Genomic DNA, 20179 nt, shown 5'->3' on the forward strand with positions numbered 1-20179 from the left:
CCATAAATATGGACATGCTGGTCGCCTGGGGGAAACACCTTACTGCCTTCACACTCCTGTCGCAGAGGACAGTACGACTTTACCCCCAGACCGCCTCGTAGCACGATTACTCGTAGTACGGGGTCTCGCTGCTCTTGGTCTGGCTGCTCCCCTTTGGCCTTCCTGGCATGGTTGCACCTTGTGGAACGAAGTTCCAGCCAGTGTAGCCCGCAGGATCATTGCAGCACTGAAGACCAACCACCACGTCAAGGTGGCAGCTTTAGGTCGGGATTTCCCTTCCCGCCCGGGTACATTCGCTTCCCATTCTGTCGTATGGACTCCACAATGTCAAGGTGGCAGCTTTAGGTCGGGATTTCCCTTCCCGCCCGGGTACATTCGCTTCCCATTCTGTCGTATGGAGAAACTCCACAATCAGGAAGGATTATAAAGTCTTGGGTGTGCGATGCAACTGCGTGAGTTGTTGGGTCTGGGGTAGCCATTTTCATGAGGTGTCTGCACATACTGAGCTCCACAGAGCGGGCAAGCTGACGCTGATTCTAGTTTGCCCACTGCGCTTGCTGGTAATTGTTTATGATACGTGGTGCAGTGAGAAGCCAGGACTATGAAATCGCTGTGACCAATTAAGGTGTGGTATTCCAAGAACTTGGGCATCAATTTTTCGTTTGTAAATATCAAGTCCAGTGAAGAGAGAATCTCTGACCCGCGTTGCTGCGCGATTTAGTTCACACAGTGCAACAGTGGTATATAAAAAATATATCCATCAGTGTTATTCCATATGAAGAGTAGTTGCAAAGAGATGGAGTACTTAACTGATGCTTAGTTAATCTGTGTCTCGTTTGTCTAAGAGTTGCTCGGTATGATTAATGTGTCTTGATCGTAACTAAGAAACAGACGGTGACAGAATAATCTGTTGGCAACCTGCGACGATGGGTTGTCGGTGGATTCATGGAACTAGTGGAAGATTCTCACTCCTCAGATTTTCGCGCAGGCTATTGTCATCGCTGTTGGGTCAACTCAGAAGTCTTTTGTGACGGTTGAATCTTATCCTGATTGCTCTTGATCTCAGGCAATTTCTGGTTCTGTTCGCATATGAAACAGAATAGAAATATGTTCAGACCTCGTCTAATGAGCTTGTGATTGATCCTCATTCGTGGTGAACTTTAATCCTCGACAAAAGCTGGACTGATTCCTCATAGATCCAACTAACCGAGCCAGAGGATAACTTATGAATTTTCATATCGCAAGGTTTTCTCGATCACACTCATTCAATAGATGACTTCGCACACGACTTGCCGGTATTATCGGTGGCGTAGTTTATGCGTTTCAGTACGTCTGCAGTGGTCTCAAAAAGTATAAACAAACGACCTACAAAGTTGAGTAAGGTGAGCGGACGGTTATTGTGAGAGAAGCAAAACCGATGCTCCTGGAGGAAGGCAGTACTATCAGGTCCATCTGAATATCCCGCAGATTTCGACCGAGCGGTTTTTAATCTCACCGATGTTTTGGTGATCCTACTCTATCGTTTCATTTTTTTCTTTCAATTCTACGTGAGGTTGACGCACTGGTTCCGTTGACTGATGGAATCCGGATCTGTTGATGATTCAGATTTCGCCTTCTCTCCGGGCGATGTGTTCACCGAATTTGCAAAGTTTAAAATCTCCGAGGCCACCGCGCTTACAACAAAGAGGGGTGATCGGAGAATGTCTGTTAAGGAGTTGAAAATAATGCGTTCGGAAGTTGGGACAACGTGTCAGATTCGCAGCAACCGCGCCCGTATAATCGTAAGTTTTCCCACCGATTTGACTCTTTTCTACAAGCGGTTCTTTAGCTTTTTTATTTGCTCTTATCTTCGTTTATGATTTGAGGAACAAGAGTTCTGCCTATCTTTGTTATTTTCTCGCTGCCAGGGTCTCTGGCGGACTGCCTATTCAATGGTTCTGCGCTGTGGTGATCCGTGGGCCAAATTCCATCTGGACCAGTTACCTGTAGAGTTGGCGAAACGACATCGTTATAGTCCACTGCAATCTCAGTGGGTAGAAGATGTCGTTCAAGTGCGTATAGAGGAGAAGTCTTTCGGTCGAGGTGCCATGAGAGAGTGTTTCCGAGTGTAAGTTATATCCCGTATCTATCACGTTTTTATGTGCACCTGTTTACACAGCTACGTGGTTGTTATCGTTCGAATTCGCAGCCTTTAACATCACGTTCTGCAGTATAAAGATGATTAGGCGCATTCTAGGTTTTCATCGGTTCTGTGAAATTCGTGTTTCTTCATGGGTAATTCGGAGGGGGGGGGGGCAACAAGCCCAGCTATATAAATCTGATTCAAGGCAGATGACATCAAACCTGAACCGATTTCTACCCTCCACAAGCTGAAAAAAAACTCGCTACTTCTCTTTTGGCCGTTCAGTTTTTGAGCAACTTGAACTTTGCACTTAGTGAATTTCTTTACACTGCTTCATGTGCCATTTGGTTTTCGCAAACAAAGTTTCGCTTATTGTAGTCCTTTTTCGTATTTATTGAAGCCTGTTTCAACCAGTTATGGGCGCTGACCGTTCTTTTTCTGTAATCCTTATCGCTATTGGTCATTTTAATGCGTGTGACCACTGTAGGCGATCACAAAACAGGTCCGCATAGATCCATATTTGCCTCTCACATGCACTGCTACCCGGCTGTTCAGACAAAACACATCCAGTTGCAGCGCACTTTGATATCTAGATGATGGGATCTTTGCTGGCGTACTGTTTGCATTCTAATCAATCGCAGCGCCTCGAAATATGCCTGCATCCTCCATCATTTTTAGATAACCATTTGCGAATACAAAATTTGTTCATATTCTATCAACCAAGCGTGAGTACTTGTAGTCTCTGCTGAACAGTAAAGATGGAAGCGCCACGTGTATTTCTGAAGCACTCCCACATTGCCGCATTGTTTGTATTTTCACCGTTGTCATGCGCTTGCTTAATTGGTTCATCTGACGACCAGAAAACGAACTGCAGCGTAGTGTCGTTTTGTCAGTGACTGAGCAACCTGCTTAATGGGTATTGTTGTTACCAGCAGAATTCACGCTGACGTCATCATCGTATTGTGATCCTTTACTTTGGGGCAATTTCCTCCTAAAGATGGATGAGTTGACTTCAATAATATCCCGAATCGGGACTACCCACGATTGGCAGAAACTTCCGAGCACAAAGTTATCCACTTTCTAGCGAAATGTACTCATTTGCAAACAAATATGATTTCACGAGAGACACCTTAAACCCAGCTCATTCTCTGGTTTGTGCTGTTTCCAGACAACTGAATGTGTTGCAACGGGCTGCTTCATGTTTCAGTCGCTACGATATTGGAGATATCGGGATACATGTTTAAACGTGATGCACTACTCATAAGGTTGATGAAAGTTCTTCGACAGCCCACGACCGGTTTCGCCCTTTTTGGGGATCATAAAGTAGGCACAGTCCCCGAGTTTCCATCAACCTTTTGTTCTACTTGAAACCGAATTGCATGGGAGTAGCGAAATACGCTCAGTTGCAGATAAATTTGATTGTGCGAGAGACTCATCTGAAACCCAGCTGAATCGCTCGTTAGACTGCCCACCATCATACCATTTTTTGGCATGCGCCGTGCACCTTCAGAGTGCAAAGTCATGCTTCAGAACGTGCAGTCTGCGAACATGTCCATTACAATTCAAGGAGAATCACTGGAGATTGTGGAAAACTTTACGTACCTCGGTAGTTGTATTAGCTCTTACGGAAGTATGTCTGATGAAGCCAGTGCAAGAATCTCAAAGGCTCGGATCACATTTGCTAATTTCCGTCACTTGTGTCGTCAAAAAGACATATCAGCAGATCTTAAGGGTTGGTTTTGGATGGCGTCGGCATGTTAGTAATGAGGTGATTAGAAAGTGGGTATTTGATTGTGTAATGAGCAATTCAGTCGGAGAAAACATCCAGCATCACCGACTACGATGGCTCAGCCATGTGTTACGCATGACGAAACACCGTCTACCGAGACGAGTGTTGGTCTCTGTGCCTCCTTCAGAATGGCGCAAACCGCGAGGTGGACAGTGGATGACTTGGCAGAATGGCGTGAAAGAGATCACGAAGAGTTTGGGTGTTGTTGGTATTGTACGCCTTCCAGGACGGGGTCCCCATGATTCCACCTGTGCTTGGTTGGAGGTATTGAAAGGAATGGCGTTCTTGACGTCAGTTTCTTTCCAGATTGTCCGATTAGGCGCTTGGAGGTGTAGGCATCTCAGAATGCTTGACACAAGCCAGCAGTAGGTCCCCTCTCAGACCCACTCTTCTTTTCTTCTTTTCACTCCAATGCTTTGAATATAATTAGATGACTTTTATGGTTGTACGGCGAACCAGTTCCAACACTAATGTTGCCGTCTCTGATGATAATGGTTAAATCCCCAAAAACAGGCCCTCAGGGATGGGGAAGGTCAACGACGATTCTACGAGTCGAACGTTCTGTGGAGTGAATACCCGTTGACTAGTCCTAGACAGAAACTATTCCGAAACAATATGACCTTTTGGGGGGCAAGATGGCTCAGTGGTTAGAGTGCGAATTTACTGACCGGAAGGTTCGTGGTTCGGACCCGACCTATGTCTCTCGACTGACCCGAATTTACTGAGGGCAAGCTGACAGTATCCCAGCCCTCGTGCTTCCTTCTGGTGGCATGGAAGCTAGGCACCGAAAGGGTGCTACAGCTGAACGACTAACTCAAGTCTGTGGCATAGTCTCAGTGCACTCTCTTTATCCGCAGTTCGTCACCCTGTAGCAAACGTTTGCTTACTTTACGACGTGCATCTATATCCACGTTAGTGGACTACAAGGTCACCAGCTAGCCAGCTAACGCTTTGGAGCTATCACTCATTATACGTCAAAGTTCAACTCTGAGGCTACTTTTGCTTTCTCCCTTCGTTACAGCAAGAAGCTATCCAACTTCTGTCAAACTGATGACTGGTCTCATGCTGGAAACTTCGTGGCCAAGCGTTACATTGAGCCAGTGTCTTCTCAGGTCTACTTTGATGATGTCCGTCTACAAATGGATGCCAAGCTGTGGGCTGAGGAATTCAGTCGCCAACCGGCAATTGCCAAAAAGGTGAGAACACGTTCCTTCTGGAGTGTGTGTATGTGTATGTGTGAAAACATATGGAGCGAATGACATGGTGGTTGGAGGACGCAAAGTTTATCTTTGGTACAACTAACTTCTCTCACGGAGTTACTACTGCAGTGTTATACTCTTACTCGGTGTGCGACACATTAAAACATCCTCAGATGAAAATCTCAAAGTGAGAGCCCCCTTCCAGGATGTATGAGAAGATAAATTCCTCGTCATTGTGCTATCGGAATCACCTTACATTTTGGATATGCACATTATCTCTCACGTTGGTGGATTTTTCGAGGCCATTGATCATCTGGCCTTAACACAATGAGGCGAAATTTTCAGACTGTCAAAGATACAACGCGCCATTGATGTCTGTATCAAGATAATATTCTAATTTGCCTGTGTTTCTGCGCGTGATATTAAGAGGAGTAGTGGTCGCTCATGTGTAGATGAACGGTTTTCTGCTCGATGAGTTGAGCGATTTGGTGGCACACGTTTCGTCACCGGTCGGTGGGACGTCATCAGTTCGTAGCAGGCTAATGCGGAGTAAACCCAGATGATCGACCATAATCGAATGTCTCTGGTAGACTCAAGCATACCACTGCTCAACGCTTTCATTCCCATTCACGCCTTACTGTTACTCTGCCACACCGCTGATACCCTGATTATCCATACGTTCAATTAAGGTCAGGTAACTGTGTAGTTAGCTCAGTTTCAGGGCATAACAACTTTGACTTCCAGCAGCATCGGAGCAATAAGTTGAATTAGTTAGCAGATTCTAAGCTCACTCGAACACCAGAACCTTTTTCCAGCGATATGGTCGTCATCATCATTGACATCATTGACATCTGTATTTCACCCTGGCTTCTAAGTGTTAATGAGGGTATATGGGAATATATCCGTTGTTGTCTCACCAGTGATGGACTTTCAATTCAAAGAGATAGTGTCGCAAACGCAGTCAGTATTAGTCATGTCGCCAGCCCTGACGGATCGTCTCCTCATCTATCGATACTTATCGAACAGGGACATTGTAAATAATTGGAACTGTTCGTTTATCCAAAGACCACATTATCATTCCATTTTGGCCAGCCACTTCGGTCGTTGGTAAAAACGGTCTATTCTGGTAGCTGGACTCAATATATCTGAGGCTTCAAGAGGCCGGACAAGTCGTTTCCAGGATGGACAGCAATTACTCTCTTGTGATGTATACTCAAGAGACCTCCGAAGCAAACCAATCTCTCAGGAGAGGCTACCTGTTTTTACTTGTTCAAACCGATTCCCCTAATCAGATTTTTTCCTCCTGAACGTGGATGGACTGAAGGTGATCTAGATAGATGCCCTCGCTTGGAAACGAACAATGAAGTCTGCAAACGCCGTTTTCATATCAGAATCCCTAGACGGAGGCATTGCAGAGGTTCTGGACACTGTGCAGTCGTACTTTCCTATTTGTCTTCGTACCTTCTGCTTTTCGCGTCAATACTAAAGCACACTTATCGCCTTTATAAGATCACCACTGGGTTTAATCGTCATGGCTCAAGTGGTTAGAGCGCGAATTTACTGACCGGAAGGTCCGTGGTTCGAACCCTACCTCTGCCTCTCGATCTCCCCTGTCTAGGCTTGGGCAACCCGACAGTATCCCAGCCCTCGTGATTCCTTCGGGTTGCATGGCATCTAGGCACCTGAGGGGTGTTACAACCGAACGAATTTTTAAAATTCTCTTCAAGGCTACTGGATTGCGCATCCTGCACTTAGTCTCTGATTGCCATCTATACTGACTGTAGCGACTACCGAAGTCCGTCTACACAAGCGTTATGTGATTCCTGGTTGACACTGATGCTGGACATCAGTCAGTCCGGATACTTGAAATAATGAACTGAAATTACTGAACTCACCCTACCAGCTATTCGACATTTTGCTCATAGACCTTCCCAACCAAGCTTTCTGTCAAGGAGCAGATGGAGAGTTGTCGCACTGCAGTTTTTGTCTGGTTTAAGCAACAAGAGACCCCTTGTGGTTCGTCGTCGTGAATCTGGGTCATTCTGGCTTCTTGAAGTTTGTCAACAACGTTATATCCGGGGACCGTCACATATCTGGTGCATTCGGTTCCTTCAGCACTTGACGCTAATGCCAAATTTGTTTTTACTTTTACCAAGTTACACTGTAGACTGCCAATCGTGATCTACTGCCGTAACTTGTCGCTAATGGACACAACGAACAATGTTTGATCATGTTTGTGTTTAACCGCATAACTGAAGACCTTTAGCACTACCAAAACACATAGGGACCTATTCTTTTGTGGTATGGTGTTTCAGTGTCGTACAGCTGTGCAGATTTATTAAACTGGAGTCTTATGATTGAATGAGGAAAGAAATGGGGCTGGGAAGGTAACCTAGAACTAGCCTACCACAAACATCCGAGTTGTCTACACCCCCGACACTCAGTCAGACAGTCTGGATGGAAACTGACGGCATGAACACCACTAACATCGGTTAGCTTCCCTCTTTAACCAAGCACAGGGAGGATCAAGTGGACCTCATCCTGGAAGGCGAACAACACCTCACGTCGAGAGCACTGGCTTTTACAATAAAATTTTCTGTACATGGGTCATTGCACATGATTATCCCCATTGGACGCACTATCTCCCTACTGCATCTCGTGATTTATTTGGGAAGTATTGCAGCCCTAGTAAGTAGGTTATTGCAGCAATAGTTCAGCGCTTCGGTACTTCAAGAGAGTCTTAGTAGGTTTTATAGCCTGAAACTTGTTTTAACTTTATCTAGCTAGTCTTACCGGGTGATCAGCAAACTTTTCGCGTCATTTGAGCCGGAATCGTCCCCACTTTCTACAGGTGGACTGTTCTTCATTAGGACTGAGTTGTTGAGTGATGTACTGGCGTCAACTCTAGTTTGATTCACTTTCGGACTGCTTTTTCCTATTCTTCAACAACTACATGCCCATTTTATTGTCCGACAGGGCTCTGTATGCTGAATATTCAGCTCTCGTGAATTCACTTTTTTCGTGAACAGACTTTTTACACACTTTGCGCACTCATCTCAATAGGTTGACATTGCTCAAATGTGCGTGTTGGAATTCTTCAACCGTCCAGATAAACCCCTGTATCACCTTGAGCATTTCATCGAGGGTACCTATCGCAAGTACAATTCAAATTCAGGCTTTGTCGATGATTTTGCAAGGAACACACCACAGGTGAGCAGATCCACTATCCCTGACGTTTTGTCCCACCTGCGAATGTCGCTACATATTCAGGCTTGACTAATGTCCACAATTTTGTTTTGAGTTATACTGGTGCGAAAACTAATCCCTCCAGATGCATTGGAAATGAATAACTGGCTATACTAGCTAGCTACGTCATACCGGCCGATCTGTCAGGTATGATCCTAACCATATCTGGCCAAGTGCTGTTCGCTTCATCCTTTTTGTTTGTCTGGCCGATTGCTCGATGGCACCGAGACTTACGTATTTGACTTTTTCTGCATACACTCCTCGTAGATCTGTCGTGCGCTAGGAATATGAAAAAAAAACACGATGTTTTATTGTAGACTGTTGGTCTGATTTTTAGTGCAAAACGTTGGCGGGTAGTCGAACTGTCAGGCGGATTGTTCTAGACATCATTTACGCTAACATTCGCTCGCAACCAACTGGTTGAGAGATAACGGAGGGGAGAGGAAAACTTGTGTTTTCCCACTGTCACCATCTCGTGGTGAATACACCTCCCAGAATTCAACATATGAGTAAAAATTGATGCGTTTTTTCTCAGAGATCAAGTTGAGTACATATATAATGCTATGTTTAACTAAACACAGAAACGGTCATCTAGATTTCTTGGGAATGTGCGAACAACTCATGAAGTACCTTTCAATTAACACTGCTAGTACTACCGTTATTTGACCCTTTCGGCAAGTGATTACACAATCCGAGCGCTTTTTGGTCGGGTATCCGAACTTACCTCTCCACCAAGTCGCAAGATTTTTGTCACTCTCTTTTGCTTTTGGAAACAGCTCTTCCCCAATAGACAATTGAGGTCACCAAACCTTTTGTGTTCCCGGTGTGGCCTGAAATGGTCTTGTTGAAGTGACCAACGTATGTGAAGTTTGGATTATCTTTCCCCTAACGGGATGCGTACACACAAACCACAAGTTAACGTCCCGAAGCCGTTTTCTCGTGTTATGATTCATTCCGCACAGCGAGTGCAAAACATTCCACAGAATCATTTTCTACTCTCATTTTCTACTCTGAGAAGGTACCCATTTCACGCTGGCTTGCTTGTCCGAATTTATTCCTTCTTCATCTATCTGAATCGAGCTGTCGTGTTTGTTTGACACTTTTCCAAACAACCACGTGGTGATCTGCACATGTTTCCGTCACTCGTTCAACGTGTATATGGCGAAAATGTGTTCCACAGAGCAGGTGAACTTCACTGTCACTTGATAACAGTTCTATGACGCAAAGCCAACATCCGGTTGGTCGTTTAGCCTCATTGGGTAATTCTTCAGCGTACTTCGTTTTCTAGTAGCTGTCTCATCCCAGCCACAGTGCATCTATACATCGAGTTCTGGAGCATAGACCTCATACAGTCTAACTGACCGCTCCGGCTCTAACGTTTTTTGTTTGTGGGAGAAACCCTATGTATGTCACTTGACTGTGATTAATTGATCCAAATACCTCCCCATTGATTGGCTTGTTTACTGCCTAACGTGTTACGAGTTGCGCTGCATTGGGCGGAGGTTTGTCTTTTGACAAGCAACCAAGTTTTGTCGCATAACACGTGTGCACTTTTAAACTGGCAGTTCGTTTGTTCCACTGGGTGCTCTGGATAAACAACAACTTCGTTTTTCATTCTTTCATAATACTGCCTTTCGATTTTATCAGTGTTGCTGTTAGCTTGCGAAGTAAGTAAATAAGTACGAACTAAGTATATATGTTTTCCGCATGGGTTCGGTTGAGTTATCATTTATTTGAAAAGAGAAGCATCTATTTGATTGAAGGAAACTCACAAGTTTGCTGAAAACTCTGCGACAACCTACAATCGGTTAACGCATTCCTCGTGCTTCCGTCAACATTATGTTCTAATTGAACCAAAGTTGTAAGAAATTCGCAAAATATACTCATTAGCGCACCAATTTTGTTTTAGCGCGAGACTCAGCTGATACCCGGTAGAACGTAAGGTTGACGGAAACATGGGGACTACTCCGACCAGATGAATCTCGGTCATTAGCTGTCGAGGAGTTTTCAGCAACCTTGTGAGTAGTTTTCTTCAAGTATATTGCCATATCTCGAATGTCGTACCAACTGAAACGTGAAGCAGCTTCGTGTAGCACATTCTGTCTTGACGAATATCATGACCGAAAGATTCAGCTGGATTCAGATTCACTTGAGTCTCGCGTGATTTGTGAATAGGTATATTTTACTTTCTCACAGATTCTCTTTACTGTTAGTTTGTTTGAAGTCTATGGCCATGAATGATGATGCTACATGCGAACTTGTGTACGCGAAGGGTTGAGTTATCATCAAGTCCAACGGGTACAACCCGCACCTCGATTTCAAGGCGGCTTCGCCATAGCTTTTTCTGGTCGGACCGGTTGGTATAAGGGCCTTGACAGTATCTCAACTCGCGTACAACCGGGTACATCACAACTTGTTGGATCACGTGCCTTACGCACTAGGCGGCTACCTACCGTGCGGTCACTCAGCCGTGTCCTGGACCTAAACTATTCATGGGCGGACAGGCCATGGCTAAGCAGTGAATCGGTAAACCTCGTATCGGAAGACATCAACAACCATCACCTTCATGAGTTCGATTTCCGGTACCGAAGAATGATCTAGTCACGCATTTATGAATTCGTCACCAGTGATTTTGTCTTGAACATTTTGTACTTTCGGGCGTGCAATTCACTGAAATATGCACCGGCATCGTCTGAAATCCATAAAGGTTTCCGTTTCCTATCCAGTTTATTCTCTCCGAACCACTGTTCCTTGTCCATGCTTTATAGCTGACTTGGTGAAGTCTGAGGTAGGAACTTTGGTTGTGCCCACCTCAACCTGGGTCCTGAGATCATACGGATTTCCCGATAGATTTATCACATTCGAGCTCGCATATTTCGGGGCCTGTGTCTGATAAATGGCTTACCAGCAAAATGGAAAATTTAAATCTACGCCAGAATTCGGCCATATTCGTTGGTTGATAATCCTTGACACGAAGAAATGTAGCTCAAACTCAGGAATGTCCATATTTACTGATACAAATCCTGGGCCCTATTTCCGATTCATATTAATTGAAGTTCTCACGCAGATGGTCCTTCATGCTGCGCTTCTGGTCCCTGTTTTTCTTAATCGTTTGTTGGCTTGTGCAGTGTGCCGCCTAAATTTCGTATTTCCATCTTTCTGTCCAGGCCTTCAGCCACTTTACTTTCGAACAAAGTGGACATCGTCTCATTGTTGTCGACATTCAAGGCGTTGGTGACCTCTGGACAGATCCGCAAATTCATACAGCCGACGGTACTGCATATGGGGATGGAAACCTGGGGATTCGCGGAATGGCACTGTTCTTTCACACGCATCGATGTAATCCTCTGTGTGAGGCATTGAATTTGGGCCAGTTTGATTTGTATCCGGGTGAACAACAGGCCTCTGCGTTGCTCGTTCGGTCTCCAGGTTCCTCCGACTTGAAGTTGGTTAACGGAAGCTCGAAAAATTGCGGTGGGGTAAATTAACGGGATTAAGTTTTCCTGGTGCAACCTGGCTGTTTGTAACGATGGCTTGACTCATCAACTTCACGTTCTTGTTTGCCTTGCAACCACACATATAGGTCGACATCCTGACTATACGCCGATTTTACCTTGCAAAGTTCGTCCAGTGCGTTTTCTTTTCTTAGGTCGCTTAAGTTGCGATTCTCCCCGGTTTAAGAATCGGTGTTTGTACAGCATTGGCCCTACTCAGACGTCTCGAGTCTCCAGACCGCTCTGGCGGTGACGAGGAAATTAGGTGGAAGAGTTGTTTCCAAGATTGCTGTTTTATAGTTTGAATACAATTAATCCTCCTCAAAATGCACCGCATCATTTAGGTTGAATGTGATGATTTCCGATTCTTTCAGAGTGCAACTTTCATTCTTCGTGCGTGCCTAGACTTTCCCCCACTACCTGGATGCTGTACTCAGCCAGTTTATCAATTTTCATTCGTTCCATTATTCACACTCTGGTCATGGCGCTCGAGTGTGTTTACTATTCTAGCCCTCTTCTATGAAGCTGTGTGCTTGCGTTCGTGTGTGTGTCTGTCCTATGCATGGTCGTCGATTCGTTGCCCATGGTGCGTGTGCTTCTGGACTGAACGACGACGAATCGGCGCTCGCTTGCAGTCGAACTAAATGACCAGTCGGGGTCTCATTCAAATCGCTTTTTCCTCCTGCATTGGCCGCCGTATTGACGGTGTTGACTAGGGCCAGAGCGAGTAAATCGTTTGATTACTATCGGCTCGCAATCGAGATTTCGTTTTGTAAATGGAGTCAATCTATATGTAGAAGTCGAGTAGTGCTGTACAACTTCCGTCCTTATCGGGACTCATGTGTTTGACCCCACGAAAACTAATGATAGTGAAGGCGAATGTTCTCATATGTAGTCCGCTTATTTGTTTCGCAGTACAATTTACGAGCCATACTTCGGTTTTCATATCGGATATTGATCGGCCTATATCCCTAACGCAAGGAAGATTACATTAAAAGTGTTTTCCTGGTGTTCAGTAACTTTTGGTTCCCTTTTTGGTCAGGATCCAGAATATGACTTTCTGGTAGGGTGCTCTGTGATGTGTACTTGCCCGTCACGTGCTACGGTAATAAATTGACCTCCATGTTTGAGGCACCTTGGTTGTCAGTAGTGCGCCCAAATTTTGGTGCTCATGGTTAGCCCTGTATCTTAATGTTGTGTGAGCTGTTTTTTGTATTGCTTTTGTCGGATATTTACTGTGTATTTTCATTCCCTTACCCTCAGCAGTTTCCTTTTGGACCAACCGTGGCTGTTCCAAGATCACGGCGCAAGCAGAACCAATCAAGCGGTAGCGAAGAGGGCGTGTTTGTCGACCCAGCGGACTTCACTGAGTCGCACAGTTTCCCCAATGGTGACTTAACCTTCCTACCCTCCCAGTCGCCAGTACTATTACGTGATTCGAAGGTTGAGGTCGTGGGAAAGGCACATTCTCGCTCCAGTCGTGATAGTAGTAAAGATGATGTGAACTATACTCACGATGGTGGTTCCGATTGCATCAATTTCACAGAACAAATGGGTTCTTTTAACAGCCCGGCGGTCTCCGGTGAAATATCCCATGACTCGGGTGTTTTCTTTGGGCAGTCCACTCCGGTTATACGGTTCCGTCCTGAACGACATCGTGCGTTGACAGGCGACTCCTGTTCTGAACTTCCGGACGAGGGGATAAACTCCGCACGGCAGGCCTCCAGCAGAAAGGTGAGCTGTTGCGCATAGATTTTATCAACCACACGTTCCCAAAGCTCTCATGTACAAAACGTAACGCGAAAGGATCATGTCATGTAATCATCTTGACATGTTATGTATACAACGGCAATTCTCTGGTTCGTCTTGATACCTCTGCGATCAGTCCCATTTAGGACAAGCGTCACGATGTTTTTTTTCATCGTAAAAGTATAATGAGCTTGAGGCGATCCAGAGACTGAAGCCTGTGAGTTTGAGCTTGAAATGCATTTTTGACGTTCTGACCACCCCTTTCTATGCTCAGACAGCCCAATATCATTTTATTCTTTGAGGCTTAATTGGTAGGTATGTGTAAAGAAAGATATTGGGGAAGAATCACTAAGGGCGACATTTCCCACCCAAATTCATGGGTCTTTCCATGTATGAGAAAACAGAAACAGAAACACGTTTCCAACCCAGCGAAAATTATGTATGAACACTTGATATTTCATGGCGTAACCAAGCCTTTTTTGATTTGGCACTCTATGTCGTTAGTTGTCCACCTCTCTGGCCCCATGCACCCCAATTTAGGGATTCATAAGGCTCATTTCAATAATCTGAACACGTTACCATTCCAACGCCAGTCCTTAGAATGTTGTCTGTTTCGAGCACATAGGGACGGATTCTCGTAGTCAATAGTCCAGAAGCTGTGAGCCCATGGTATCCGTTTCCTTACCCTAAAATCACCCGTCGACTGCAAAACACCCCTCAAAGTGACTCCTTGTTGGTGTGACTAACCAAACTCTAACGATTACTTGCCCCACTCGATCACTCATATCTAACTGGCAAGTTGGGACAATGCACTGCTGCTTTTGTTGTACGTGTCATTCTAACGCAGGAGTTTTCCTGCAGTCCCATTCTGGTTTTTTAAATAGCACGCATCTAACCCCTCTTTACTAAAGTTCCCGTAGTTCTTTCATGGTATGTTTCTCAGGCGATTAATGACTGGTAAATAAGCACGCAGTCAGACTGACGGAAGTGTGCTCTTGCCTATCCCATCGAACAACCTCCGTATGTCAGGAACTCGCCAACATTTGTGTTGAAATATCATAGATGAGAGCTTCAATAGTCTTCAATGAAGACCCGGTTGATGTGAAAGTGAGTGTATTTGTCGAGATCTGTCCGATATGAGTTCAAATAGGACATAGGGTTGACGGAAACTCGGGGATTGTGCTTACCTGATGTGCCGGAAGAAGGACGATGCCGGTGGTGGGCTGTCGAAGAGTTTTAAACAACCTTGTGAGTAGTTTCCTTCATGAAAACTTCAGAATAGTTTGCCCCTCATGCTTGTGGTTGGTTGAGATGAGTTTGTGACCTCTGGCACAGAATGGTTGACCGACCTCCATAGGTCAGCGTCCGCAAAATAAGCGGGTCTTTCTACCCGTTCATGAACGTGCCACCATATTTTTCGGACGGGTCAGGCGCTTGCTTTTTCTAGCTGTCAACTGAGCATCGGTAGATCACTACTTTGAATCCACACTTGTGCCGTCTAAGGACTAGGAACAAACGATTTGTTCCTTCTTGTAACTATGAACTTAAATGGTCATCATCTAGACCGTTTTTTCATTTTACTTGCTGGCCTATCCGATGATCACTTCTTGCCATCTTGTAACGGAAAAGGCAGTTAGTCACTTGTACTGGCGAAGAATGCGACTAGAGCGCCTAGGGCAAACATCTCGTAAAACATGCTTCTCATTACCCTTGTCTTTTTGTGCAAAATCAAATCTAATTGCCACAACTATATTCTTTTGACGCATGTTTGCCATGCGTCATGTGGGAGAAGCCCGAGGGTTGAACTATTGCCATGTTATCCAAGCCACAACATCAGTAATTGGAAAGCTAGGATCGATTTTGAACAATGAGTCTCTCATCCATGAGCTTGTTCTTAAGCACAACTGCCAATCATTCAGCAAATATATATTATTGTTTCCCAACTAATTCTGTTGGTCATACCCTCTATTTGTCTGCCCCCTTGCTCTTCATTTTCTTCTTAGAACTCTGTCTGCTCATCGACTCGATCAAAGCAGGTAAAGTTCCAGTTGTTTCTGTTGTCATCAACTTGGCCAAATCTTCTTTTCTTGTGTGTGCATAAATCTGGAGTGGGGCGTTCTTGCCTAGAGGAAGAAGGACGGAACCTCTGAAAGGAAGTACTGATATTCGGTGAAAGTAATCCTACCGACCACTTGAACTCTTGCCTGACGACACCAATGCAGACTGCACTGATGCAGTTGAACATTTCTGTTGACTCGGTTGACACAACTGGGAATGACATCGTAATGCACATCATGGAATATCTTTCGAAATGACAGGTTCACACTCGTCTGACAATTATTCTCATTACTATTACGAATGCCCGTGCGGCCTTTTCTCCCAAATCCAGTATTGTTATTGTGTGATACCGCGATTAGTAAACCGTATCGCTCAGCTCTAGCACCCTTTCACCACCAAGCTATCATGCCAACAGAATGAGACACGTGGGCTGGGATACAGCCAGGTTACCCAAGCGTAGGCAGGAGCAGTCGAGATGTTAAGGAGGTTGGGTTCAAACCAAGGACCTTCCGGTCGGCAAGCCGGCGCCTTAACCACTGGACTATCTCTTGCTCGTAACTCACACCTTATCGATGACGAGATGACTGGTATGATGACACAATTGATTTTCTTTTGTATGGATATTTCAAGGTCATTTGCGAAACATGGTGTGCACAAGAGGTCACAACCAGCTCCCTCTGATTAACTCGGGAACATGCTGCCGTAAAAAGAGATCAAGCCTGATTCAAGACTCCTAAATAGAGTATCATCTGAGATTAGTACACGATGGTGTTCACACAATAGTGCTCTCGATGAAATCTCATCAGACAGGTAAATTTTTAGGTGGTTTACAAGGTTGATGGGATACTATCTCCCTTATTCCCTTCCTCCATTTTGCAAACTTATAAATTTACTTGTCTGATAAGATTTTGTATACTGCCTGGTCTCAGTGAACGGGAACTAAAATACACTTGGACACTACTCGTACAATGGTTTTCTTTACTCGCCACTAGTATTTGCAGTTTTCGACAGACGATGGGTTGCCACTAGGATGTGATCTATCTGGTAAGCAGTGCGACTGTCATTTGGTTGGCACCTGAATAAGTTTGTCGAGTCGATTGGGGTTGGCAAAGTTGATCAATGGATCACCGTCGTCGCAGCGTTCTCGTCGCCGAACACTCGAAGAATATGACGGGTAGTGGTGAATGACGCACAGGTTCTCGCGTTCTGTCCGCGAGCAACCCGCAGATTATCGCTCTCGAGTGTAAGGTTGTCAACTACTCGTAGCTTATAGTACGACCACGAGCAAGAAAGCAGCGTTGGTGGCTGTGACATTTAGGCTCCTAGGCTGTCTTTGAAATGGCTGGCTGAAATTAGCACCACTTCTCGTAAGTTCTGTGTAAAAAATTCAGCCCTCTTGAAAACGTCCCGCTGCTACCACCACGAAATGCTTGTTTGGGAACAATGGTAGGGTAAGGAGAAAAACTGGCTCTCACCGGTCCGGGTGTTTGTTTTTTTATGTTCCGAGAAAAGCTTCACCATAGTAGCATCATAGCTTACATTAGGGTGTCCATGTTGTTAGAAACGGCCTTTCTTCTCAGTCGTACAGCATTCCTGCGGACAAAAAACGTTCCAGTTTATTGATACACTTACGTAATGCCTGTTTTCCACGTCTTACATCGGCTTCCATGGCTGACAGAATCCTAGTCAGTATGTACACTTGCCGTGAACAGCACTTGCAGGCTGAAAACCAACCGAAAACACCTGCTTCTAATGCTTGGCGAGAAATAAATAGACTGAAACAGGAAATCTTGTTGAAGAGTTAGCATGCACTAAAGATACATTAGTAAGCATGTGTGCACAAGTAATTGAACGGTAGTTTCTATGAGGCGCGTGACCAGCTCACTACTTTACACTCTCTTCCACTCTGTTTCCAAACACTCATCCTAAAACCACATGTCGACAGATTACTTTTTCATTTTACTTCGCCGTACTACTTCTGTGGGCGGATGAGCCGACTTCAATAGTCTTTACCGCTTTCCACGAACGGTGGTCTGAATATAATACCGAATGTCATGGGTGACCTGAAGGTTAAGATGCTCAACCCCAATGGTGCCATTCTGCACAAGACGGTAGTGACGATGTAGTTTTGTTCGGTTCATTGTTGGCTTTAAGCAGATTTTGTCCAAACTGTTAATGGCACCGGCGTTGAATCGTTTCCGAGCGGCGTTTGAAAGATTCTTTGGATAATTTTTCTGCCCATTGCTCTCTGACTTTTGTTGTAAATACCATTGCAAAGGTCGTCAACTTGAAGGAGCTATCTGTGCCTCACAAGCATACGGATTGCAACATGTGAACCCTTAACTTGAGATTGATTTCTGCTCTCTTCTTTAAGGCTTTATTAGGCAGTACGTAGCTTGTGTTGTCTATGCGAACGGTGATTTCTCGCCTCGCCTCGCCATTTTTCAAAAAGAGTGAACCCAGGTATCCGGTGGAATCCACTTGAAAGGTTATTTCTCTATTGATCAAAACGGGCTAGTCTGTGCATTTGTGCTTTCGCATTATTTCTAATTCAGAAAGGGAATCCTGATTACTGATGTTATCGTGGAGTACGTGTAGCTCTACTGACACGCTGTACATGACGATAGTACCACAAATTCAGTCGTGACATGTGACTCAAAAAGTTGAACTTGATTGAACATACGAGTAGTGACTTAAGACATGTTCTAGCGTCAAAGTTTTAGACCCTTAAGCCACACGAGAATCCAATCCTCTTCCTAAACCCCAGTACGGAAAACAGGTGGCAATGGATTGCCATTAAGTCCGACCTAGAGTCAATATGTGATCGATACTACTGCTTCGCGACCTGGATCCTTTTTCATTTCGGTATACTTTTGCACCTCTTTAGTGAGTGGGGTGACGCCTGACTAATATGGCAAATGTCTCTGCTCTTACGTTTATCAGACTGATCCTCCCCATAGGTTTCACGAACTGTTTGGTTGCCCTTCTTTTGTAGGGATACCGGATAGTGGTTTCCGGTATTCTACACTTCAGAATATTCAACATTTCATCCATAGGCTTGACAACGGGGCTTTCAGTAGCATCACATACGTGTCAGCTGTTGCAACTGTTTTGGTTTATAAATGCTTCTGTCGTTTGTCCTGGGCGTTCAAAGTGACCCGGATACTAACGGACTCTACCAAAATACTGAAGCTTCCTTCGTTTAGCAATGACAGCTATTATTCCAAAGTCTAAACTGCTGAAACTGTTGCCCTATCAACATAGAATAACTTGATGCTGTTTGCTGTTTCAAGTTTCCTCGGCTCGAAGCTCTCAGCACTTGTTCATGGTGTTCTTCGACTGCATGTTTTGCACAAGCGGGGCGAGATGGCTCAAGTGGTTAGAGCGCGAATCTGCTGACCGGAATGTCCGAACCCGAACTCTGCCTCTCGATTTCCCCTGTCTAGGCTTGGACAACCTGTCAGTATCCCAGCCCTCGTGATTCCTTCGGGTTGCATGGCAACTAGGCACCGCAACTAGACTACGGCTGGCCGATTTTCTTCTGCACAAGAGCCGTCTCGTGTTCCAGTTGTCCCGATATCGAAGCATATTTTCTTGACACAACGCACTGCTGAAAACTCTTCGTAACGCTCTACCAGTTTCTTCCTGTTTTGGCTTGTCCAGTAGGTGCAGTCCCGAGTTTCTGTCAACCTTTTATCCAACTGAACACCAGCTTAATTTTCTTTCTTCGCATTGTATCAGAACTGAATTTCAAGCCGTTGAGGTGCATCATCTGGGGTTTCTGTACGGCACGACTCTTATGCGTGCAGTAAATAGCGGAGAAGCGTTTGTTTTACTCTGCCATTGTGTATCTTACCGCCATTGCACGCGAACTTTTAAACATTTGAGGCAGAGTAGTCACCAGATCCACTTCTTGTTTCCAGGAGCTAGATCGCGGGGGCCAGAAATTAATAACCTCACTAGAGTGCAATTATTTATCAGGCTGATTACAGTTCCTGTTTTCACCTGTACTAAGTGTCGAGTAAATGGCAGATTCGACCAGTTGAACAGCGCGGGGGGGATATCAATGCAATTCAAATGGCACATGATTGTAGTCTGATACGATGTGAGCTAAAATGGCGGTTTGTAGAGTGTGGTGGAAAGGTGAGGAGAGTTGTTCGGGTAGTGACAGAGCGGGCAGCTCACTTTGTCGAGCTGCCCGTAAATGCAACAGATCTACTTGCTGCGTTCCGTTATTGGTCTGTTACCTTTTGTCGGATTAGTTACTAATAACAATTGCTGATTATTTTTCAGTCAAACCAACTTCCTGTTGTGGTTTTCAGGATGCAGTTGTCATGTGAGGGCCGCGATACCTTTTAAGACCAAATACTTATACGCTAAGGTATAACTACGTCAGATGCGTTGATTCAAACAATGACATTCCGTGTCGTTTTTGTTCACCGGGCCAGTGTGGCTCTTCTTGTGCGCCTTTTCACCTAGCCTCCTCACCAAGCACTCCACTAGAGGCAGTGTAGACAGACAA

General features: G+C 45.0%; 2 protein-coding genes across 2 annotated transcripts in view; one reads left to right on the plus strand and one right to left on the minus strand.

Annotated features, from left to right (window-relative positions):
- Nucleotides 1-1557: 1557 nt before the first annotated feature.
- T265_02258 (hypothetical protein) overlaps nt 1558-20179 on the plus strand; it is a gene marked incomplete at both ends in the record, with an annotated part of 35800 nt that continues 17178 nt past the window's right edge. Inside the window, 6 exons of the mRNA XM_009166462.1 lie at nt 1558-1781; nt 1908-2107; nt 4933-5107; nt 8174-8320; nt 11524-11835; nt 13114-13584. Coding sequence (XP_009164726.1) covers nt 1578-1781; nt 1908-2107; nt 4933-5107; nt 8174-8320; nt 11524-11835; nt 13114-13584 — 1509 coding nt within the window. The remainder of the gene's footprint in view (nt 1782-1907; nt 2108-4932; nt 5108-8173; nt 8321-11523; nt 11836-13113; nt 13585-20179) is intronic.
- T265_02257 (hypothetical protein) overlaps nt 13362-20179 on the minus strand; it is a gene marked incomplete at both ends in the record, with an annotated part of 42098 nt that continues 35280 nt past the window's right edge. The window contains one exon of the mRNA XM_009166461.1: nt 13362-13628. Coding sequence (XP_009164725.1) covers nt 13362-13628 — 267 coding nt within the window. The remainder of the gene's footprint in view (nt 13629-20179) is intronic.

The sequence above is a fragment of the Opisthorchis viverrini genome, assembly GCF_000715545.1.
Source record: "Opisthorchis viverrini unplaced genomic scaffold opera_v5_26, whole genome shotgun sequence".
In the NCBI taxonomy this organism is placed as follows: domain Eukaryota; kingdom Metazoa; phylum Platyhelminthes; class Trematoda; order Opisthorchiida; family Opisthorchiidae; genus Opisthorchis; species Opisthorchis viverrini.